A 25,877-nucleotide genomic window follows, 5' to 3' on the forward strand; every position below is an offset into this window, starting at 1 on the left:
TCTGTATTAACGATGACATCCCAAACGTTTTAAAATGAAATAAATACGTTTCTTCGAAAATGTTTTAATAACGTATTTACCATGTTTTTTTGGGAACAAATTCCGCAACATTTTTATGAAATGAAGTACTCTGATTTTTATAAAGCATAAACAAAATCGGTCTTTTCTGGCCGTGAAAATGGGGATGTCACATATATTTCTGGAAAAATTCCTTTATGAAACTGTTTTGACACTTCTTAACCTCCAGAATTTGTATTTTTACATTTTGGGCCCTTAAACTTCATATTCTTAGCATTTTAAGTCCAAAAATGTGATTTTTAGCCCAAGATGTTCATCTAAACCAACTTGGTTATTTTTCTAGTAATGGCTTATGTATAATGATATGTTTTAGCACTTGTTTCATGCATCATAACATAAATCTCGATTTTTAGGTCCTTTTGACTAGTTTCAACACCATAAACACACAAAAGTATGTAAATAAACATAGAAATCATACAAGGCATACACATAATGATAGATCTACACATTTGCTTGTATTCCCCCCCCCCCCCCAAAACTTATAAAAACCGAAAATAAGGGGGTATGAAGCTCGCCTTAGGGTGTGGTTTCGGTTTTTGGAGAAAAGATGGAAGAAATGAAGTGATTTTTGGCCTTAGCACCCTTTGATGAAGATTTCGACCTTGAGGTGATTCTAGGATGCAAGATCATAAGAGTTAATGAATTTAGAAGAGATTTTAATGAAGTGGAGGGAGTTAGATCATAAGTTAAACATTAACTTACCTTAGATGATGAATTTCTTTATGATGACCCTTAGGCTTCAAGCCAAATTTTCGAGATTTTTGAATGGAGAGAGGGGATGATTTCTTGAGTAATTTAGAGAGAGTTTGTGAGATGTGTGTGTGTGTTACTCTCGGCCGAAACAAGAAGGGAGAGGGAGAGAGAGAGAAGTTGCATGGGAATGTGAGTAAAGCTTGGATGTATGATGAATATTAGCTTGGATACCCACCATATAATAATGAGGTGGCTAGCCTAAGTCAACCCTTCTTCTTGGGCTTGTTTTGGGCCGAGATTTGGAAAGAAAGAATAGATTTTTGGGCTTTATTGCCCCCAGGCCCATATAGGAGTTAAGTTGAATGATTATTGGCCTTATAAAATATGATGGTGATTTTTATACTTTGTTGGGCTAGTTTAAGTTAATTATGGCCCATAATGTTTCATGAAGTTGATTTATTCCCTTCTAGGCCCAATGTGGCCCAAATTGTTGGAATAAATGAAGGTAGGTCCAATTAGAGCCCATTAAAAGGTTCTAAACCCATGATAGTCAAATTGGAAGCTTATTGGCCCAATGAGTCCAATAAGGAAGTCCTAGTCCAAAATGGACCTAACAAGAACTTCTAGGGTTTCCAATTGCTTATTGACTATTAGTAGTATTTGTATGGTGTATTGGACTGAAATTTTGTTGTCATAGAGTAAGTATCATACATGCTCTTAGGTTTTTGATTCTACACTTTTACCTGAATGTAGTGATTACAAGACACAAAGTTTCTAGTTGTGACACCTTAATATTTTATATTGGGTGTTATATTAAGGACTTTGAATCAACTAACTTGATTTTCTCCCATTATAGATGTCTGGTTCAGACAACTACGATCTTCCCAAATCTCTTGAAGATGGTGTCCCTCAACATCATGCTTCACTTCCTCCACCTCCTCCAATTATTCTCCCTCACCCACAAGTTCTTGAAAAGTTTAAAGTCACTCAATCCCTATTGGCAAGCATAGTCTATGTGTGCTCACATCTTGGAGATAAAGTCACATATTGACAAGCCGGGAGAGTTGGGTGTCAAAGTCTCGTGAAAGTTGGATGTTCAATCACTTTCTTAGTAACATAGTGAGTCTCTTTGGGACTACTATGAGACAGACTATGACATGACCCTTAATGATGTTATCTATTTGCTTGGTGTTGTGGAATCAACAATGATTTGGAACACCAGTAAAGCAAATTTGATTAAAAGAACAACTTCCCAAGTCTTAAATGGACATTGACAATGGTAGCATTGGATATCTAGAAAAGCATTTCTCTTCCCAATGGAAAGGGATCGGCCATAGTCAACTCGGTTGACCAAATGGTAAAGAGAAAGGCTAAGTCTGAGATAGTCTCATGTGCCATTACCAAAGGGTCTATATGTTTTATTGCCAAAGGGAGGGACACTGATTGCAAAGCTGCCATATTTACTTGAAAGATCATAAGATTGATCAAGTCAAAAAGTTTGATTATACTTCAGTTAAAGTCCACTGACTAACTCTATTAAGTTTCTATTTGTAGATTTTTATTACATAATGTGAATGGGTCACATGTTGATGTTTTTAAGAATCAAAGAAAAGATAGGAAGCTTAAAGTAAGTATATGTTGATTCTGATTGCGAAGGTGGGTTTCGATCGCATGATTCGGTAATCAGAATTTTGAGTTGTTGCTTAAGAGTTATAATATATTGCTTATGAATAGATAACAACAAGGTTTTCATGTGGATTGTAAGGATAAGTTTTTCCGCAAAGTTTTAAAATAAAAGAAAAAAAGGGTTTTAATTTTATTTATTTTAAAAACATCCTTACAATGGCATCTGTGGAAAATTGTTGCTTATATGTTTCCAGTAATAGCAATATTGGAAAGTGGATTTGATTCCTTCATTTGTGGTAGTGTCTGAATTTACCAAATGAAGAAAGTTTTTCATCACCCAAATTTCAATTGGACAGAAACTTGGAATCATACAAGTTGTATTGTATGATGAATGAGAATTTTCATCTTTGAAAAATTAAGACTAATTCTTTGATCACATGTATATGTGAGTCAATTGAAGGACTAAGGAATTAGGTACACTGGGTGTGCGCTGGTCAAGGTCCACCACAAAGATTGATTTGTCATGATTTACTAAAGATTAGTAAATATGATTATACTTATGAGGTTAAGTATAATTCTGTAACATTGGAAAGGTTACAATGTATGGCAAAACAAATGAGAAGAATCAAATTAGGCAGAAAGATAAAAGTTTCTCAAATCTAAAAGGATGGGAGAGTACTTTAGTATCGTATTTCATGATCATCTTAATGATTATGAAACCATATCACAAATTCATACTCTAAGGACGTCTTAGTGCATTGTTATGGCTAAGAAGAGAGGTCATGAATTGTTGGATTGGTTAAAATCAAGAAGATGAGTCATACTTCGTTCCAAAACAATTCTTAGAGTCGTACTCCAAGATTGTAACCTTGAGTGACATAAAGGAGGATTTATTAACACTAGTCAAATGTAAGAGTAAAATGTTTTCTACTCTTGTACATTTGAGATTGGTAAGTTGTGATGTCTTGGATGAGACAAAGACCAACTAAGACCAATTGTGTGAAGTGTTAGTCTTGATAAGAATCCGCACTGTCCCTTGAATATTTGTTTTGTCAAGGAATGGTTCTTGACTGGGGAAACTTAAATGTCAAGGGGACAGTGGGAGCCTTAAAGATCCTGAAAGAGTTTCAAGATTTAATCAAGAGTAAAAACCTGTAATTTATCACTAGCACACGACTTAAGGTTTGCAACCTATCGTGTTGACATAATTCTTATTTCTGTACCTACTTCAAATAAGTTGAATTTACATGTGAGTTATCAGAGTTCAACTTGGAATAATTGGTGGGCATTGTGCTACCAAGGTGACAAGAAACTAAGACTAAACAAGTTTAATCCATGTAAGGCTGAATTTGTCACTAACCTTATCTTGTGATTATGGTTTTGACAAATTCACATGGATAGGAACTCATACACTATAAAATCTAAGTGTCATAAGGTTTCTCTCCGATTCATGAAAATGATGGTGAGGAAACGCTTTCACTAAGTAGATTTTAAGTAGATAGCAATTGTGATATTTGCATTTTCAAAAGTCGTTAGTGGAGCGTGTGTGGTTAACCGGCACACTAACATGGACTTGTGAGAAATGGAAAAGGACTAATCAATTGAGACTATGATTACAGCATCCCTTTTCATAGTTCTGGAAATTGTTTAGACACACAAGTGAGCTATCTACGAAAAGGTGTATGAATCTAAATTTTAGAAGTCCAACCGATTTCTAAATACATGTCAAAGCTAGTGGGAGCATAAGTGTTATGCTAATAATCATCATGTTAGTGGGAGCATGATAATTGTGATTACTATTATTGCAAGCTAGCAATGTTAATTATAGAAAAACAAAAGTTTCAATTCGTGAAGTTGCAGGGGTTGAAAAAGTCGTTTTGCTATAATTAAGGGAGAGAAAATTATACTTCATTTCAATTCTAGAAGCTTAGATTGAGATTTTAATCATCTTTAGTCAAGACTATATATATATATATATATATATATATATATATATATATATATATATGAATTTTATGTCTGAATGGTTCGACTTAAGGAAATTCATATATGTATTGCGTTCTCAAAATTCAATTATGACTACGGCATCCCTCTTCATAGTTAAATTTTGAAAACATGGCAAATAAAAAATATTGTAGCAAAAGACTTGTCTAGTATCATGTCTTTATGTCAAACATCATGAATCGTGTCCCATATGCTTCGGATATAGGATCGATTGCATGTGCTATAATATTCATCTTTTCTAAATTTTCCAAATGCTTAAGGCATTGAGAAGGGAAAAGTCTAGAACTGGATATGACTAAAGTGATTAAGCAATTGTCGAGGACAATCTGAGGTTTGCCAAAGATTGGTTGCTCAGGGAAAGTTGGAAGTATGATGTAAGTTGTCGGAAAGGACCATATTGACATATTCCGAAAAGAAGTAACTCTTGTTCGGAAGTGATAGTCAAAATGGGACTATGGAAATGTCTCCATAGGTGGAAGTTATTCAATCTATGTAAGATTAGAAAACCTTAATGCAAGAAGGATGTTCAAAGCAATGTACTTTGAATATGAGACTTCCGTTCCATAGAGGTTGACCTTCTTTGGAATACTCTGTAATGACTGGTGACAAGGTTTTGGTGACTTTGTGCATAATCATTACAAGAGGAACATTGCATAAAAGTTTAAAATCTAACAGATTTTTTGGTAAATGATAGGAATCGGGGATTCTCACATTTACAATAAGGATTTGGGATTGTGAAATGAGTATCATTGGAATCATGTTCAATTGATCTACATCACAATGTAAGGATCATAGACAAACATAGTGTGCATACTTGGAGTATGGCATAACTATTGTTTAGAAAAACAAAGTGTACATGCTAGGAGCATGGGACGACTGTTGTTTTTATTCAAGTCTTAAGTTGATTGTTTGAAACATTATACAATGAATAATGTGTAATCAATATGGTGATAAATAAAAGGTGGTTCTATATATATATTCAAAAGGGTTCTGAGACCATATTGGATTCGATTATTATTGTGTTTCACTTTGCATGTTTTGACTTCCAAAATAGCTAGGTTATTCTTTCCGAATGACTAAGTTATTTAAACACTCCACAGTCGTTCATATGTTGGAAGTAGGTATGAATCAAGATTGTCATGAATCGAGTTTGTAGATGGCTAAATGGGTTTAGTCATAACAATGGTTGCTACAACATTCATGAGTGCTCATAAGTTATGAGTATTGGAATAAACCCACGCTCACTTGTATCACTTCATGGAATTTATCTCGAGTGATCGTGAGACGGTAATATCATATAAATCTTCAAACCTAGAGATATGAGTTGTTACCTATGAGTTGGTTGTGCATTGATTGCACGTAAATGCATCAGTAACTTGATGTTATAAAACGTGCCTTTGTGTACAATTCAACAAGTAGTAGAACAAGCATATGAGTCGAAGTTTATCTGTTCCTTCTAGAAATAGAAGCGATATCTGGGCCCCTCGATGATTTTCTTGTGACCTATGTACCGGCCGGTCAGAACTAAATTGATGTGTTCGATTAAGTTCTTTGTCAAACAAATCGGAAATCGGGAAACAAACTGCTGGACAATAAGTACGACGTTGTTCCATGTATTTGTCCGGCTGATATCATGAGAACAGAGGATTATATGATCACTTATCTAAAATGGCGCTTCATAGTTCAACAGAGTTTTCGAGAGCTACGATTGCTGGTTGGTTCCTGAAGTAACATACGCAAATATAGTTATTAGACTTATCCAAGTGGGAGTTTGTTGGATAAGGTGTCTAAGTCCATAACTTATTTGGTACATACTTGACCCGACCCGGCATGGTCCATTTGGGTTGCACTTCACCCGAACTATTTATGGATAATTTTATGAGAGTTATACATATATGTTTATTAATATATTATAATATATTAATATGAAGTCATGTTATTTAATTAGTCTTAGTCTTAAATTAATTATGAATTAATTTAGAGATTAAAAGGAAGACTAATTAGATTGTGGGCTATTGGTTTTATATAGTGTGGGCTAACACTCATTTGTTAATGGGCTAGGCTTGTATGGAAGTCCATGGATGATCCATGGAGCTTTTAACCCATGGATCCTTGGAAAAGGAAAGGTCATGGGTTATTAGGGTTTCACCCTAATCGTGTACACTATATAAGCATGCTTATGTTGCATGAAATAGCTACTAGTGTGTCACTAGAGTATGTGTGTTTGTGTGTGGCCGATTTTATAAGTGTGCATACACTCTCTCAAAGTTTTCCAAGAGTTTGTGGTGATTTGTGATTCCATTTGAGGCATTCACACTATTGGTGCTTGGCCCTCAAACTCCTTAGGAATCAAAATCATCATCAAAAGGTATGTAATCTCATCTAATTCTTTTATGTTTAAAAGTACCCCATGCCATGTTAGATAGGTTATGAACCTTGGAAAATTATTATTTTGCCTGTATTTAGACAAACATAGATCCAAGGTTTATTAGGGTTGCATGCACACTTAGGAAGTGTTAGATTGCTCAAAACCCAACAATGGTTCCCTAACCTTTTATGTTTTTGATCGAACTGGTTGAGTTTAGAAGAGGACTCGACAAGATGGATGTGAATATGGACCTGAAGATTATGGAACTCGGCGAGTTCAAGAATAGAACTCGGCGAGTTCAAGACAAGTCCCAAATGCATGAAGATAAACTCGACGAGTTCATAAGGAGCTCGGCGAGTCCAAGACTAAATGTGTCTTCTTGCATGAAGAAGGACTCGACGAGTTCAAGGATGAACTCGATGATTCAGTTAAAGAAATTACCGACTTTGTATGAAGGAGAACTCGACGAGTACGTGCAAGACTCGGCGAGTAGGGTCGAGGTTTTAATGTTTTGAGGATTTGGGGACTCAACGAGTTGTTGGGGCAACTCGGCGAGTTAAGTCAACCAGACGTTAACTTTGACCCATAGTTGACTTTGACCAAGGTGTTGACCTTGACTTTGGCTTTGACCTGAGTAACCCTTGTAAGGGTTATGAGTATGTAATGGTAAATTAAGGAAGGTTGTTATGTGTAGGAGTTGGGAGAAGTTGATCCCGACATCGAGGACAGTCTAGTTACTGCACGACATTGAGGTGAGTTACCTTCCAGTAGAAGTGGGTATAAGGCCACAATGTCGACCCACTAGTAGGAGTTGTCTAATAGATGATTGTCTTTGAGATAGTTATCTAGGTTTGTTACTACATTATATGTTTTATGTGTTAGCATGGTATGATGTTATGTGATAGTAGGTAGTAGGGGGAATAGTCCCCGTGTCACGGTTGTAAGGACCGATGGGTAGGTCAGGCACCCCATAATTGCATGTCAGTATGTTTATGTTATGTTATGTGGTAGTGGTAAGGGGTGAAATAGTCCCCAGTAGTCGGTTGAGATAAACCGACGGGTAAGTCAAGCACCCCATAATGGCTTGACATGGATAAGTTAAGCACCCCATAATGGCTTGACCTGGGTAAGTCAAGCACCCAAGAATGGCTTGACATAGGTAGGTCAGGCACCCCAGAATTGTCTGACAATATTTATTGTATGATGTGTGGTATGATGGGGGAACTCACTAATCTTTGTGCTTACGATTTTCAATTTTGGTTTCAGGTACCTCTTCATCGAAGGGGAAGGAGCCGACACGGTAGTGGCGCATCGCACACACATGATTTCCGCATTCTGAGATCCATGGGATTGTACTATGATATTATTACTATTGTTGATATGATTTTTGAGACACGTGATTATGGTTATGGATTTTTATGATGTTGATGATGTTTTTCAGTAAACAATTCTATAAGTAACATAATTAAAAACAAAATTTTTGGTCTTGAAAATTGGGATGTTACAATTTCAGTCCTAAAGGACCAGATCTATAGTTTGGGGCTTTGGTTTTGCTTTGAAGTGTATGAATGCATTAAGGCTATGAAAACTCGATGAGTTGCTCTGCCAACTCGACGATTTGGATCTGGTTTTCCCGCCTTCTGGATATTGAGCGGACTCGAAAAGTTGATGAGATAACTCGGGGAGTTGGCTAGGGTTTTTCCCGGTTTTCTAAACATCGAAGGAACTTGACGAGTTGCTAGATGCACTCGACGGGTTGGGTCAACATGGACTGTTAACCTTGACTGTTGACTTTGACCTTGACCATGATTGACCAGGTCTAACTTTAAGGGTATTTTGGGTATTTCAGGATTTTGATGGAACTAGTCTCTTGGTGATTGTAGGCAGTTGAGTTTGGAGCTGCGAGTTGGGATTTGTTCGTATCGGTTCAACACTACTTGTGAGGTGAGTTTTCCTTACTATACTCAAGGGTCGAAGGCACCAAGTTTGACCCTTTGGATTGTTATCATGCTTTTATTACTGTTGTGATCTGTTAGGTCGGTATCCTGGTAGATATGATGTTTCTATATGGTTATGATATGTTAGATCGGTATCCTGGTAGATAGGATGTTGCTATGCTTAGTGATCTGTAGATCGGTTTGACTGTCTATAGACTATTATGTGATTATCAGATATATGTGCATATGTTTGATTGGTGGTTGAGGCTTTTTGCTTTGTGCATGAGCCAACAGATCGAGGCATTCCAACCCGATGGTTGAGGGTCGAGAGTATTCCATCCCGATGATGATTGGACGCATAGTATGTAGGCATTCCAACCCGATGGTTGTGGGTCGAGAGTATTTCATCCCGAGGATGATTGGACTCATAGTATGTGGGCATTCCAACCTGATGGTTGTGGGCCGAGAGTATTCCATCCCGATGATGATTGGACTCATAGTATGTGGGCATTCCAACCCGATTGATTGTGGGCCGAGGGTATAGCATCCCAATGATGATTGGACCCGCAGTATGTTGGCATTCCAACCCGATGGTTGAGGGCCTGGGGCATTCCAACCCTATGGTTGATTGGGCCCATAGTATGCTGTTATTATATGTGTGTTATTGTTGTGCGAGTATTTTGGAGAACTCACTAAGCTTCGTGCTTACAATTGTGGATTTTGTTTCACGTACTTCGGATGATCGCGGGTAGGAATGGCAACGGGGCGGGTTCGGGGCGGGGCATGGTTTCCCAAACCCGCCCCGATATCTTTCGGGTTTCTTATCGGGGCGCCCCAATGGGTTCGGGTTTCTTATCGGGTTTACAACGATTCATAACGAAATCTTTATTCCGTTTTAGCGTACCCCGATGTCATAAAAATATGTGTTCTAGCCTCCCTTTTAAATTAAAAATATGATGAATCACTTTAATAAAATTAAATCGACGTTATAGTAAAAATTATTTTATTTAATTTTAGTGTAATACGTCAAAACATAAAAAATGATCATTCACACCGGATTATTAATAACTAAAAAGATTGTCCACAGCCAGTATTTTATCTTTGAATGTGTGTCATTAACATATATATATATATATATATATATATATATATATATATATATATATATATATATATATATATACATACATACATATAATCGGGGCGGGTCGGGTCGGGGCGAGGATAACCCACTCCCTGCCCCGAACCCGATAAAAAACCCGATAACGACCCGTTACCCGACCCGAAATAATCGGGTTTCGGGTTTCCCCGTCGGGTTCGGGTTTTTGGTCGTGCACCTCCTCATATTTTATGATATGATTTATGGGATTCTCTGATGTTATACTATTTCGAAAACAATTTTTAAACAACGAATGGTTTTTGTGATGTTTAAAAAGTTTAAAATTTTCACGATTTTTATGGATGTTACAAATCTGATGTATTAGTTTCAATAAGCATTGCAAATTATACAACATAACACTAGATATTCTAATATATGGTCTTTGACATTAATACTAAGATTAAAGATTTATGTGACCAATACATTGCACAACATATAAACATGTATTAATTAACTATATAGAAAATGTAATGTACATACTATACATACCTTCATCACACCGATGAGGCCCTCTTGATATGCGGATCATCCCAAGGAAATAAATTGCCTCAAGATGATCCTTATCTCCTGCATCACCCAACAAACTCATTTCTAAATCAAAATTGCCCTTACCGAAGCACTCCTCCTCTTAACAAATAAAAACAACACCAATATTAAGACTAATGCCACTAAAAATAAGTTCAATCAAATTACATAAAATTACTCAAATTACACATCCCACTCCTTATCTATACATAGCTTCAACGTTTTTATGCGTTGCACATTTGTGTGTAAATACATCATCCTTAAGATCTTTGGGATCCATCCCTTCAAACATGTCGAGGGATGCTTGTTTGAACACGTCACATTCTTCCTCTGCTGCATACATCTTTTTCGAACTTCATAAATTGAAATATACAGTTAATAACTAATAAATAAAGTTATATTCCATCAACTATACACTCATAAGTTAGTGTTTATTGAGAATTACCAAATTATTGTAGATATGATGTCTTTTGCAGATTCATACCCTAACATTACAATAATCCGAGTCAAAATCTCTATTGGTAGATCATCCAACGAACTACAACATCTTGTATTCAACATTCTACTTACAAAATACACATTGCATAAGTTGATTTCAGTTTTTAAGAGAAAACATGCATAACCGTGAAACACGGTGTAATATGTAAAGAAAATAATATTTTTATTTTTTTTATTTTGTGTAGACCAAAAAGCTTGTTACCTTTATTCACTTTCTCTATAAATAATACGAATAAAGACTTAAAAGAGTAATATATTTTTTGATTTGTATACATTTGGTCATTGAGTTTTTTTGTCCACATTTAACTATTTTACTTGTTTCTTTGTCCACATTCAGTCCTTATAACCGAGTACTCTAGATTAAGTAAAAAAAGACTTAATAGGGTAATATATTTTTCAGTTTGTACGCATTTAATCCTTAATGTTTTTGTACATATTTAGTTATTATGACCATTTTTTTTAGATTTTGTTCATGACATCATACATGGGACCATCATTAACGATATGTTCTTATACGTGGCTCGTCCTTCACTTATATTGATATCCTAATTCACAAATCGGTTAAATAATGTTGGTTCCCTAGATTTCTCCAAGCGGAAGATGTTTTTGTCTTTGATTTCATCTATCTTCATAAGAAACAACGTGTTTTTTTATGATTGTTTCCTCTTAACTCGAATTTGCACTTCCGACACAAAATAAATTAAGGAAGATGCTAAAAGCATTTGCACTTCCAAGACAAAAGAATACACTATCAAAAAGTTTCATCTATCTCCATAGTAGACAACGAGATTCATTTTGTGATTGCTTCCTTTAAACACAAATTTGCATTTCCAATACAAAAATATCGTTATCCACTATGAAGATAGATGAAACCGAAGACGAAGACATATTCTGTTTGAAGAAAACTAAGGAACCAACATTATTTAACCGATTTGTGAATTACATTACTGATATAAGTGAAGGACGAGCTATGTATAAGAACAACTCGTTAATGATTATCTCATGTAGGATGTCGTGAGCAAAATCCGAAGAAACCGGTCATAATGATTAATCGTATACAAAAATATTAAGGACTAAATATATACAAACTAAAAAATATATTATCATATTAAGTCATTTTCCGAGTTAACCCGACCAGATATTCAAATGTGGAAAAAAATATCAAATAATAGAAAAAAAAACTTAATAATCAAATATATACAAATTATATACAAATAAAAATATATTTTATCAAGGTAATTTGAATCTTTTGCAACTGAAAATATCCCGCTCACTCAAAGCCTCATCCGAACACCATCGTTTCCCTTTTTGCCCTACTCCTACCATCGTCTCTCTTCTTGCATTGATCGAACACCATAGCCTCCACCTCTTCTGCATCTGCATATCCGATTTCACATAGCACCGCGACGCCCTCGCACAGCCGGCCGACGCCGCACATCGCCGGAGCTTCTGTCGCACCGCACACCGTAGATTCCTTCTGATATCGCTCCCACCTCCTTGAAATCGACTCCCACCATCAAGGTCAGACTTTCGACGCCAAGCTACCACCTCCAACGTCAAGCTCCGACAGCGCCGCCCTCGCCAGCGCCGGATCTAAATATTTGAATTCAAATTCGCGCTTCAATAACAACTCAATCAGAAAAAAAGAGTGCGTTAATGGATTTGGTTCATCGCCGGTGAACATGTCGTTGGAGAAGTTGTTCATTCAATTCTTCGAGCGCAAAGACTGGATCATCGAACAAGCCCAGCAGCAAGCCGATGCGTACACCGAGCAACTTGCTTCTAGGCTCCTTATCGATGGAATTACACCTCCTCCATGCCTTTTGAACCCCAGATTTAACTCTGGCTCTTCGCATCCCCATGGTAGGCATTCACTTATCGTTTTAAGTAGGCACTGGCTGTTAAATTTCAGATTAAACTAGGGGATTGCAGTACTTTCCAAGTTAGAAAATTAGGTCATACATGCATGCTTCTCCCTTTTTGTCTACAAAAATCTTCATCCTGTTGTTTTCTCATTAACTTCATAGGAGGCCGTTATCATAATGCATATGTCTACAGTCTACTTATATTTGTGTATTTTGAAATTTAACATCACCGATTTTGAAGTGTTTGTCACTTGGGCATGCGAGATTGACATTTATTGGGGAAAGCTCTTGAAAGGAGCTAACAATCATTCAGAAGTTTTCTCCGTATGGATAATACCTAGACGGTCTTGTAGAATTTTTTAGGGTTTTTCTAGTTGAAAGGGGGTTTCTTGGAAGATTTGCTGGACGTAGGAGTACAATTTGCTACTAGTTTATCATTTATGAGTATAAACCCTAAGCCCATGAGCATAGTAAGAACAAGGAGCATCAGACTTTTACACTGTGTATTATATAGTTTTGACTCCTGGTTCTATGGTATGGACGTATGGTTTCATGATGATTAATTGTTGAAACATTGGTGTTATTTTGCAGAGTTGAAAAAAGAAGAGATCATCTCCAAGCTCTTACTTCAACATCCGCGGGAGTCTCTTCGCTATTCAACTGGTGGCCCTTTTCTGTATGACAGACCAGTTGTTTCCAGGGGTAATGGGCAGTTACCAAATGAAGTGTCCATGGAAACCCCTGCTCCTAACAAAGGTGGCAATGTGACCAATGGACAACCTGTGACACTTGCTTGTCCTAATGTTGACATAGGATGCAGCTTAAATCGAGTTAATGAGCAAGATGACAGTGTTAACTCTCCTCAGAAAGAGCATGAGATGGATGCTAGAATATCAAGCATTTATGCTGCACCAGACACTTCACTTGCTAGAATTCAGAGGTCCAAGTCAAGGCAAAAAGCTCTAGAGCTTCGAACTAGTGCAAAAACTTCAGCCAAGAGTTGTTTAGGTGATGAAAGTAGAACCCGTATTTCTTTTACTGGAGGCGAAGTATCCAAAAGTGATTTCCATCAAGTCACTCAAGATAAGCGCCCTTCAGAACCAGGCATATGCAACGATATCAGTGGAGCAAATTCAGTGGCAGCAGAAGGAAAGGGTAGAACCAGGTTTAGTGGTAGACTTGCAGGGTCTAGCACTTCTGATGAAAAACATAGTTCTATGAGCGATCTTTCCAAAACCAATGATCAGGAAGAATTAGATGGTGGTATCCTGGCACAGTCAACAGGTCAACATTCTGGTCATGCTGATGGTGTTATGGAAGGGGTTAATCTTCTTGACATCTCTTTGGGAAGTTATGGAGCCAAAAAGTCAGCAATTGGCAACACAAACGATACACAAAGGCAAAGCAAACCTTATTCTGGTAGAATTACCAGGTCTAAGGGTTCAACCCAACAAACTGGTGGGCTAAACAAGTCCTTAGAAGTGGGCACATCTGCTTCTTACAAACCAAAGGAAGGTAGTATAGGTGCACTTTGTTATTCTATTGGTGATTTGAAGCATGGAGTTGATGCCTCCAACAAGTTACTAGATGCAGTCAAAACTTCGCAGGTTTGTAGTGATAGAGTGAGGGAGACACAAGTTACTTGTAACAGTAAAGATGTAAAACAGTCTGTAATTTCCTCCAATATTGCTACTTCTCGAGTTACAAATTCCAAGTCTGAATCTATGAAAGAATGTCCACTTGATGCTAACCACAGAGAAGATGGTGAAACTGTTGTGGGAAATGGGCCCATAGATGCTCCAGTTGCAATGCAGCCTGTAAATTCTGTAAAAAAGTTGGATCCTGTCACCATGTGCACTGAATCAGATGGTTTACCCTTAAAGCAATCTTCTGAGTGTTGTATTCTTGTTAAACCTAAGCAACTGAACTTTGATGAAATGGATGGATGCGATTTAAATAAAGTTAGTAGTCTGCTTTCCAAGAAGAGAAGGCTGGATGGATTGTTGGAACAGGATTGCAATCCCTTAATGGATTCAGCTTTGTTAAAAGATCAGAAATCCAGTGGTACTTTCTTTGAGCAGCAGTCAAGCCAATCGAAGTCTGCAAGGGTACATTCTCATGAGGATATTGATGTGTGTACAAATATGGAGACAATGAATGTTGGTTTGGATATGTATGAGAATCCAGTGGTGGAGGATTGTATGCTTTCCAAGAAGAGAATGTCAGATGGATTGTTGGGACAGGAATGCAATCCTTCAATGGATTCTGCTTCATCAATAGATCCTAATTTCAGTGGTACTTTCATTGAGAAGCAATTACCATTGGAGAATGTAGAATCAAGAAAATCGAAAGCTTCAATGACACATTCTCATGACAGTTCTATTGAGTGTGCAAATGATGAGACAATGAATATTGATTTGGACACGAATGAGAATCCAATGGTGGAGGGTGGTATGCTTTCCAAGAAGAGAATGCCAGATGGATTGTTGGGAATGGATTCTGCTTCATCAATAGATCATAAGTCCAGTGGTACTTCCATTGAGCAGCAGTTACCAATGGAGAATGTAAACTCAAGCCAATCAAAAACTGCAAGGACAAATTCCCATGATAACTTTGATGAGTGTGCAAAAGATGAGATGATGAACATTGGCTTGAACATGGATGAGAACAGAATAGGGGAGGATGTTGAACACAACCCTAAGGTTTCCCTACATGTTGATGATGCTGCTGCTCTGTGTGAGGTAAGTGCCACTTCTCTAAGACCCAAAACTTGCATTTCAAAACTTATACTCATGATATGTAAGATTTATACTTTAAGTTCATTCTTTTTAGTTTTTGTTCAACAAACATTTTAGCATGCATTGAGGTTTCTCATCATAATTTACCTTTTGACCCCAAATTTACAAACCCTATTTGCATTCCAACCATCAAGAATGTAACTGGAAACCCATTCCACTGAGATGCTACTTGAAATTGGACAGAATATGTATATAACCCATTTCTAAATATCAGTATAAGATATACCAAACATGGATGGATATATCTGAAGAGTTTACACACATCCCTTACATAACCAATACTATATATGCTTTTCATTTCTCATTTCGGTAATGTAGTTGCAAAAGTAACACAAAACATTCCGTTTCCAACATTATTCAAGCCATATTCATCTTTTGTGATAGGTTGATGTTCATGATGAAAATGCTTCTGATGATTTTATACCTGTCTCTGAAGATCTCAAGCAATCTATTACTTCATGTTTATCCAAACAAGGAGACAAGGATTCTGAGGATTGCTTGGATCTTGATCCTTCAAAATCCAATTGGAAACTGAATTCTGCCAAAGTGAATACATGGCCACAGGACCTTCACAGGAATGCTGATGACCGAAAAAAATGCTTCTCTGATTCCAGACATGTTCAAGGTGATGCTATTCATTGTGATCTTGAAGCATCTGAAAATGATTTCCATATCTCCCAATCAGATGGCATTATTCAGAGCTTTGAAAAGCGAGTTCGTGATGAGATGGAGGTTCAAGCTACAGAGGTATGAATGTTCTACTAATTCCAACTTATGTTTGAGTGAACTTTTAAAGACATTTCCCTTTATTTAACATTTTTCTCTTGAATTTTCTTATCACAGGCAACTGTTGCTGAAGTGGAGGATAAAACAAGCAATGATGATGTTGGTGTTACTGTGGTTGACCCTGATGAAACTATGCCTGAGTATGAGGGTTTTACCATAGATGAAAAAGAACTGGAAAATGCTGAAGGAGGTGGTGGAATAGATTTTGACAGGCTGGAATTGCCAAGTTCCCCAATCAAAAGAGCCAGCCTTCTAGCACAAATCTGCAAATCTGCTAGCATGAATACACCATTTTCCAAGTTTTCATCTGCTACATTTAATCAACATCAAGTTCAAGACCTGTATGGGATCATCCTTGATGAGGATGATTTCAAAAAGGATACTGATATTTCAGGAAGTGATTGTGGTTATTCTTTTCCAACACAGCAGAAGACTTTTGATTCACTTCCATTTTCTGGTACTCCATTTAATTGGGAATCAAAGAATTATTATTCCTCTCCCGTTGGTATTGGAAAGCTCTGGGACAGGTCAACATCAAGTTCAGGCAGTTCAGAGAATCGATTAAGCTCAAATCCTGAACATACTTGCTTCCCCATTGAAGAAGATGAAGATCCTAACAGTAATGAAGAAACTGAAAATGATGAACTTCAAGCAAATGAACAGACAGAAATGGAGATTGTAACAACAGAAAATGATGATGAGGTGGAGATTGGAATTGTTCCGAAAGTAGAAAATCAACTTGCTGAAAGAGAACCACCCTCTGGGCCCATGAAATATCGCGATAGATGTAGTTCAAATTCTGTGAATATACAAGTGAACATCCCTAGGACTAATGATAAGTTAAAATACAAGTCCAAATTTCATCCTGGAGTTAGCCGGACCCCATCAGTTTCCACACGTGCCAGTATTAGAAGGAATGCATCCCTTCAGACTCAAAACAGTAAAAATATGAGAAGTGCAATAAAAAGGCCAACACAGCGTAACAATATTGTATCAAATGTGACATCCTTTGTTTCAATTGTTCAACAAAAACAAGCAGCTGCAGTTTGCCCAGGTAGATAATTTTTTTTTTCTCTATCCCAAAGCACGTGAAATATAAAAAAATCACCTAATGTGTGTCTGTGTGTGTGTTTGGTTGTTTTTGAAGGTAAGAGAGATATAAAAGTGAAGGCTCTGGAGGCAGCTGAGGCTGCAAAACGACGTGAACAGGAAAAGGAAAACGAGAGGAGGATGAAGAAAGAAGCATTGAAGATTGAGAGGGCAAGAGTTGGGAAAGAAAATGCAAGAGAAATGGAATTAAATAAAAAGAGAAAACTGGAGGAAATGAAGAAAAAAGAAGCTGACGTGGCAGCAAGGAAAAAACAAAGGGAGGAAGATGAGAGAAAGCAAATTGCTAAAAAAAGAAAGATTGCTGAAACACGAAAAGAGCAGAAAGCACAACAACATGAAAAATCACGACATGTTGGTGGTGGAAGTAAAAAAGGATCTGAAAATAAAAATGCTTTTGATGAAAAGGGTTCTCAAAGACATGAGAAAAGCTTAGCAGCAGACGTCATCATCCAACAACTTACACCTTTTCCTGAAAAGGTATGTATAATAGGAATGCACTTTACTCTTTTTTACCAATATAGGGGCATTATTATACTGTATGAGTAAAGTAGGGTGCAATTTATAATATATTACCTACGATGATCAACATTATTAATTATAGGATAAGGAAACAAAGTCACCTGGACAAGTGGGATCGGTGATGTTGACTAGTCAAGAAAAATCATATGACATTTCCCCATATCAATGCTCTGATGAAGAAGATGAAGATGAAGAAGAACTACCCACCAAAAAGTTTATTCCATCATGGGCCAAGTATATCTTTCTATCATTATATCTATGCTTTTTATTTTATTTTATTTGTGTAATGAAAAGATATTCATTTTGGGGTTTTTTTTTTTCCTACAGTAAAAGAGCTGTGGCGATGGTTCTGCCATTGCAGGAGAAGGTTGACCTGGAAACAATATTTCCAACAGGAAGCTTTTGCAGTATGGATGAAGGTAACTAACTATAAGAAGTGTTGAGTATCTTTTTATGAGACTTGGTTTGGTTAGATTAGATAGATAAAGAATTAAAGATTATTAGCTAATGGTTAATTGGTTATGTGCTTGCAGTTGTCCTCCCTCGGAGGCTACAGCCACAATAGCTTGCTAATAACAAAAGGTATTGCCTTTCTTTTTTTGTGCTTTAGTCAAAATATTCGAGTAAAATGCAAATTTGGTCCTTGTGATTACTGATTTCTCTTGGTTTAGGTCTGAAGGATTTTTTTTTTCATTTTCAGGTTTCATTTCCGTTGTGTTCCACACCTTGAGTTTAAGTCCGTCAAGCCCTAGTAAAATGACCATTTTACCCTTATTATATAAGTTTTTACTAATAATAGTAAAAAATAATGGAAAACACAAGATGGAGGCTACAATGGTCATTTTACCAGTTATTAACTGTCTTAAACTGACGGTGAGGGTGTGAGTGTGGGACTAAAACTTAAATGAAACCTGAAAATAGGGACCAAAAGTGAAAAGAAAGGTTCAATTTTTGGACCTAAAGTACAGAAAATTACTAACCCAAAGGACATTGGATTTGCAGGTTGTTTTCTTTCTTTTATCAGTTTATGAATCATGACATTGACATGCATGTTTTTGATTGTTTGACAGATTTTGATCCTGCAAGCATTCCTGTAGGAACTATATTGTGTATTTGAGAAACCTTTCATGCATACAATTCATATGCAGATCGATCATCTATACATTTAACTTTTGTTTATCTTAATCTTAATATGTCAATATATATGTAGGATTCCATTCCTCGTGTTCATTGTCTAAAGCCCTATGAAATGAACGTCTGTAGTTGAATCTTTCTCAAGTTGTAAACTTGTAATTACTTTCATCCAGGTGGTTATATCGATGTGGATTGTTGAAATAGCATTTTATGTGTCATTGTATTAGAAAACTGAATGTTTTTAGGAAAATAAATGATGGGGATAATCACTAAAATGATCAAAGTTGGAGGGTATAATACCATTATTAGTCGGTTGATTATAGATAGTCGCAGGTTAATAAGGATCCTAAATTATAAAATAATTTATTTAAAAATAAAAATATTATTAATATCCTAAAACAAAAAGTAAATAACCATAAAAAAAAAAATTAAAATATAGGGTTTAAGCATTTAAGTTACGAGTTATCATATATTAATTCCATAATAAATTTAATAAGCTCAAAAATAAAAATATATTTTCATAAAGAGGAATAGAATAAACCATTGTTTATGAAGCGATGATAAATGTATAAGCTTTATAATACCTCATAATTTGGAAAAATTTATTAACTATTTATAAATAAACTTATTGACGTGAAAGCACAAAAAAGTTTCCGTTATGGTTTTATATGGTCCTTAAAGTTTTTTTGTTTGTTTGTTTATTTTTTTTTTTTGCTTTTTGTAACTTTGACCCCATTAAAGTGGAAAATTATCTGCTAAAAAAGGCAACTCGAGGTGTTTTAACCGGTTATAATGTCAATTAACAAAAGTCTTTGCTTACATGTATGATTAATCTACATGTGTGTCTAGTCAGCTTTCTATATAAATTATATAAGGGTTGAAGACTAAGAGATCAAGCCTCAAAGCCTTATTTCTCTCTTACGAACGCTTCCAACAATGTCATCGAGCTCATTTGAATTAGCTAACACCCTTTCCATTTATAGTGTTAATGAGACTCTTCGTTGCTTATGTCGCGATAAACCGATATCAAAGCAAAGAGAATCATGGCAGCCATATAATCCAGCTTCCCGATTCTACAACTGTGCAAAATCAATGGCAAGCTTACTCCGACACACTACACTTTCTTTATAGTCAATTTGTGAAAGCATTTTGCCCGAAAAATCTTGATTTTTGTACAGAAAATCCTCTAGATTGAGAAAACCCAAAATTGCGAACAGTAAACCCTGATTATGGGGTTGATTGTTTATTTTGTTAAAGGTAACGATGTTTCGATGTTCACATTTGTTTTTATAAATCCATTAATCGATCGATCTTTTCATATACAACTTTTTTTACACGCAACACACGAGGAGATTTCACTGAAATAATGTTGTTATATATAAGTTTTTATCTTAGCTCATATTAATTTGAATTTGACTTTTATGAATTATATTCAATTGTAATAACTATTAGAACTCTAAAATTCCCATCTTATAAGAGATGTTTTTATTTTACTATATAGTTGATTATAATGATAATGTTCAAGATAATTTTTTTTAACTTAGTATAAAATCATTATTTCATAGATAATAACAACTTAGTTATTTTTGACATTAAAGTTTTTTATATTTTAACTATATAACTTTTATATGTTGTGCAAAAGTTCGTCTAGTTTATATATATAAATCAAAGGCCAAAAATGAAATATATTATTTTAAAGTTTAGAGAGAAATAATTTAATCTCCTCAAATCGAATCAATCACTTCATCATGTAATTAGAATACGATTTTTGTATTTAGAATTACAACTTTTATGTATGAATAAAAAAATGTTGTACACTTCCCATATTTTAATTATTTTTCTATTTCCAAAATGAAAATAGAGTATTTGTTTAATTTATATGTAGTATGTACAAATACATTTTTTTTCTTGAAAATGTGTTACTTACTAAGGAGTTGAAGGTTTGAGTCATATGTGGTGGATAAGATATCGTGTTCGTTTGTGGCTCTACCACAACTTTATGAGTGTTCGTAAGTATAAGAAGTTTGGAATTCTATCATCTATCAACCCTTGTAGCTACCATCTCTTTTGTGTTTCTCTACTGCACCTGACAAATCTTTATGATGTGTAATTCATTGTTATGATGTGTAATTCATTGTTATTGCTTCCTCCATGTTCAATTACTTTAGTTATCTTGTTCTTACATCAAGGTTGATCATGAGGCTTCAAAATGCTTAGGACGAGCCGAAAAAAGGCCCCTAGGCCCTAACGTGTAAGGAATTAAATCATATAAAAGAAAGTTTTTTTTTTAAACGACGATAAATTTTATTGCAATAAGCATAGAAAATAGCAAAATCATAATATTTTATCGACTAATGACATACAATAACAGCAAAATGACGACTCCTAAAGCTCCCCTAGCATTCTTCATTAGTTTCAATAAGAATTTCTGATAATCTGAAATCTGATTCAAAATTATATAACGCTATGTTTCTGATTAATTTTTTCAAAATAGGGTTAATAAATAATACAAATAATTATATAATTAAAGATTATTTTTTGTAAGTTTGGCAAATGAATTATTTAAATAATAATAATAATAATAATAATAATAATAATAATAATAATAATAATAGTTTGGAAAATATAAGTCTAGGGACTAATTTTGTAATTTTCTGTACTAGTTGTGTTGAGAATTCAGAACTGGGGTATTTTCTAACAGTATGCCAAACTTCAAGGCGCGAAACTGCCAAAATCAAAAGGAAGGATCTCTTCTTTTCCTTGCATAGACGCAACATCAGACTTTGCTTTCTTTTCTCTCTTTAGACCAACAAAACTTGATTTCCTAGCGAACTAGAAATTGTAGAATAATAAGAAGATCTTGCACAACGTACATATCATTAGTAAACTTATAAGAAGATTTGGATTGAATTGTTTCTTGTTTGTTTTTCATCTTTTTACTATTATTTCTTGTAATTCTTGAACTTGGCTCCATTCAATTTTCACTTAGGTGCTGTTTGTTTTTATTGAAGTAAAAATTTATAAAGTCTGCGGACCACCTCTGCAACCCTCTGCAGTAGAAGATGTAGATCAAACGGTTGCAGACTGTAATAAAAAGCGTGTTTGTTTTTTTAACATCTACATGCTTCTGCAGATATTAAAAAATTAAAATAAACTAATTTTATAATCAATAATCCGAAAATAGTTTTTTAATACCGAAAATATAATAATGCACGACATTTCGGCAAGAATTTATGATATTTCAGCAAAAAATGATAATTTAACAAAAAATAAAGATATTTTACCATAAAATAATGATATTTCATTAACAAATTATTATTATTCAATTAAAAAAAAAAGAAAAAAAAAATTCAACAAGAATAAATAAAAAAAAACGAAAAAAATGTGAAATAAGATTTCAGCAATATATAATCAATATTTTAACAAGAAAAAGAAGAAGAAGAAGAGGTTGGAAGAGGTAGGAAGAGACATAACAAGTGTTGTGCTAAGAAGAACACTCGCATAAGTTTTTTAATCCGAAGACTTCTGAAAAAAAAACAGCTACGAGATGAAAAGTGTTGCGCGTGTGCTGCGCCACGTAGTAATAAGAGGTCTGAAGAGGTTTTTTTTTTCCAAAGAACAAACAACACCTTAATCTTGACCTTATGAAGCTAAATTCTCAGGATTAAATAGATAATATATATATATATATATATATATATATATATATATATATATATATATATATATAATAGGCCCCAAAAATATTGGGCCTTGAACAGCTGCCCACTTTCCCCCTTCAAATCCGACCATGTCTTACATATTGTTGTTATTGTTCTTGTTCTCCCCCTTAATGAATGTACACACATGGTGGTCGTTTGTGTTAGTGTATATTTGTATTCAACCCATTTGTATAGCTCATTTGTAGCTTAGTTTAGCAAGTCCATCTCATTGTACTCGTGTATTTATATTGTGTTGTACATTGTTACAATTTCTAGGGATTTATGCAATGAGATCTTTCACATGTTTATTTCTCTCTTAGTATCTGGCAAAGTATGCCTCTGACACTGGAATGTAAAATCATAAAAAATTGCAACCCCTGTTGAATCCCTGCGAACCAGTTCACAAACTGGATGCCACCGGTCCTTTAGTTGCGGATCTTACCATGTTTTATAACCTTGCAAGGGCTCTTCAACATCTTACATTCACCATACTCAACATTACATTCATGGTTCAGCAAATATGCCTATACATGCATGATCCCAAAGAGATGCATCTTCATGATCTCAAACAGATCCTTTGATACATTCGAAGCACTCTTGACCATGAGCTTCAACTTCATGTCTCCCCTCCATGTCCTTTGTCCTTAATTGCTTACTCTGATGATGACTTGGAGGATGTCTAGCTACACATCGATCAAACTTCGATTATTGTGTATTTTTTGGGACAACTTCTATAACGTCCCAAAATTTACGACTAAAAATTTCTTTTAATAAAACATTAATTAAAGCAAAATCATCAATCCAAAACATAATCAGAGTATTAATTTCCAAAACACATGTTCGTTATCAGAGTAAAACATTCCCAGGCTGTCTAATCTGTGGTGTGTGCCATGCAATCACCCCGAGCTCTTCCCTCCGCTACCGGAAGTACCTGAAACCAAAACTAAAAACCGTAAGCACGAAGCTTAGTGAGTTCCCCACCCTACCACATACCAGGCATAACCACATACTGCACATACTAGGCCTCGCCCTCTACCTCGGGCCTCGCCCGCTACAATGGCCCCGCCGCTCCAGGCCTCGCCTGGCTTCGAGCCCCACTCGGATACATATCTGCTTCATTTAGGCCTCGCCTGTCACTAGGCCTCGCCCGCTAACATATAATAGCACATAAACATATCACAACACATAACTAAACTCATGCTAACGGATCCTGTCCTAAGGCCTCGCCTATCCTGGGCCTCGCCCTTTTCCTGCTACTGATGAGTCATGGAACCCCGTCCATGCTCCTGCTGATAGTGAGATACGGGCCCAACCCACACTCACTCCTTCCCTAACTTGGGCCTCGCCCCTGTTCTGTTGCTAATGAGATGTGGAACACCATCCACACTCTGTTATTGGTGAGGTACGGGACCTCGCCCACACTCACTACCCTACCAGGCACATACATGTATCACACAGGCAACAAGTATAAACTATCATATAAACCATTCCTTGGGCACCCGCCTGCTATCATTGGACCTCGTCCTGAATATCATACTAGCATATTGTGCCTAGGGCTAACCCCCGGGTCTTCTACTCATAACTACATGGGCCGGCATTGTGGCCGTAAACTCATTCACACAAGGGGAAACTCACCTGCACTTGCTGAACTTGCTGATAATCCCTCTAGCTACTGCCCGACAACTCTCTAAACTCCTGCTCCACTAGCTCCCCGAGCTACCAATATCAATGCAACACTTAGTCTAACTGACCCCCCAAAGTCAACTAAGTCAATGCTAGTCAAAGTCAAAGTTCTGGTCAAGGTCAACCTTCCAGGTCAACCCTACTCGCAGAGTCAACCTACTAACTCGCCGAGTTCATATGCTCAGAGTCCTTCCATTCGCGACTCGACTCGCCGAGTCAGTCCATGACTCACCGAGTCTACCGATTTCCAATTCCTGACCTGTCCGACTCACCGAGTCTCCACTCGACTCACTGATTCGAGTCTCAACACGAAGGGTTTGGGGTTTCGCAACCTGACTCACCGAGTCCAAGAACAGACTCGCCGAGTACAAGGAAAATCTTCATCCGACTCGACGACTTGTTCATCCCACTCGTCGAGTTCCTCTTAATCTTCATGCTACTCGCTGAGTCCACTCAAAGGACTCGCCGAGTCCATTCAGATCTTCACACATGTAGAGGACTTTTGAGTCATGCATGGACTCCAAACTGTAGATCTACCCTTCCCAAGCCTATTCCTCACGTAAAGTTGCAAACTTTACGTGTAGAGAAGGAGATCTGGGCTAAACACACCATAAACTAGGGTTTAAGGCAAGGAGGCTCTATAATCAACTCAAGGGCAGTTACTTTATGCTTCACAAGGCCAAAATGAGTTTAGATCCGAAGTAGCAACTTCAGATCCGGCTTCTAACTCAAATGGATATCTAAACATGGCTTAAAAGCCCCAAAACTCATAACTAGAATAGATCTAAATGAAGGAAACGACTTAGTACCTTCAATAACCCAAAAATGGCTTGGAAGCTTGAATGAGCAACAATGGGGCTTAGGGTTCGGTGTTCTGGGTTTGAGAGGCAGTAAATGAACCCTAGGGAAGAGAATGAGACGTTTAAATAGGCTCCAAGTCCCGGATTTAGGGTTTTCCTCGTTCAGGCCAGACTCGCCGAGTCTCCTTAGCCGACTCGCCGAGTCGGTCACTTACTCCATGACCCGGACCCCGCTCGGACTCACCGAGTTCCTCCTTGGACTCGACGAGTCATCCCTTAAACTTAGGTTTTCCTTTCCTTTCTTGGCCTTCCTGACTTTGGGTGTTACAACTCTCCCCCACTTAAACTAAACTTCGCCCTCGAAGTTTGCTATGGCTAACCGACTGCGATCTGCTTCCAATACTCTATTAATTGATCCAACACCAGCTGCCTACCTTCGCTGGTCTTTCGCCCGGTCATTCTGACTAATATTAACCCTTGCGGATAATAATCTCGGGTCAACCCTGACCCTGAACATTCTGGAATCACAACTTACTCAACCGTCAAACCTTCTGGTACTCTCTGAGTACTGCAACTGAACCCATAGGGGTTCA

General features: G+C 36.5%; 1 protein-coding gene across 2 annotated transcripts; it reads left to right on the forward strand.

The window, feature by feature from the left end:
- The first annotated feature begins 12,135 nt into the window (after positions 1-12,135).
- On the forward strand, positions 12,136-19,306 carry WYR (inner centromere protein, ARK-binding region protein). Of its 2 annotated transcripts, XR_013690937.1 has the most exons (10): positions 12,136-12,751; positions 13,345-15,494; positions 15,936-16,298; positions 16,395-17,391; positions 17,485-17,924; positions 18,049-18,200; positions 18,294-18,385; positions 18,500-18,548; positions 18,667-18,968; positions 19,037-19,306. XR_013690937.1 is itself a non-coding variant. In XM_079018538.1 (9 exons), exons 1-8 carry the CDS (start codon positions 12,571-12,573, stop codon positions 18,529-18,531), a joined length of 4,407 nt encoding a protein of 1,468 aa, XP_078874664.1. In that variant the 5' UTR covers positions 12,137-12,570; the 3' UTR covers positions 18,532-18,548; positions 19,037-19,306. The 2 variants fall into 2 exon arrangements, 1 of the variants encoding a protein (XP_078874664.1); XM_079018538.1 differs by lacking the exon at positions 18,667-18,968 and having other exon boundaries at positions 12,137-12,751.
- Positions 19,307-25,877: the final 6,571 nt, after the last annotated feature.

Source organism: Lactuca serriola, chromosome 9, assembly GCF_051521515.1.
Source record: "Lactuca serriola cultivar US96UC23 chromosome 9, Lser_US96UC23_V15, whole genome shotgun sequence".
Taxonomy (NCBI): Eukaryota; Viridiplantae; Streptophyta; class Magnoliopsida; order Asterales; family Asteraceae; genus Lactuca; species Lactuca serriola.

Bases quoted from the DNA above. Each gene is read 5' to 3' on its own strand.
- WYR (XM_079018538.1), top strand. From the start codon at position 12,571: ATGTCGTTGGAGAAGTTGTTCATTCAATTCTTCGAGCGCAAAGACTGG. The intron at 17,392-17,484 runs GTAGATAATTTT...TTGTTTTTGAAG, and splicing joins AGCAGCTGCAGTTTGCCCAG to GTAAGAGAGATATAAAAGTG. The intron at 18,201-18,293 runs GTATATCTTTCT...TTTTTCCTACAG, and splicing joins TTTATTCCATCATGGGCCAA to TAAAAGAGCTGTGGCGATGG.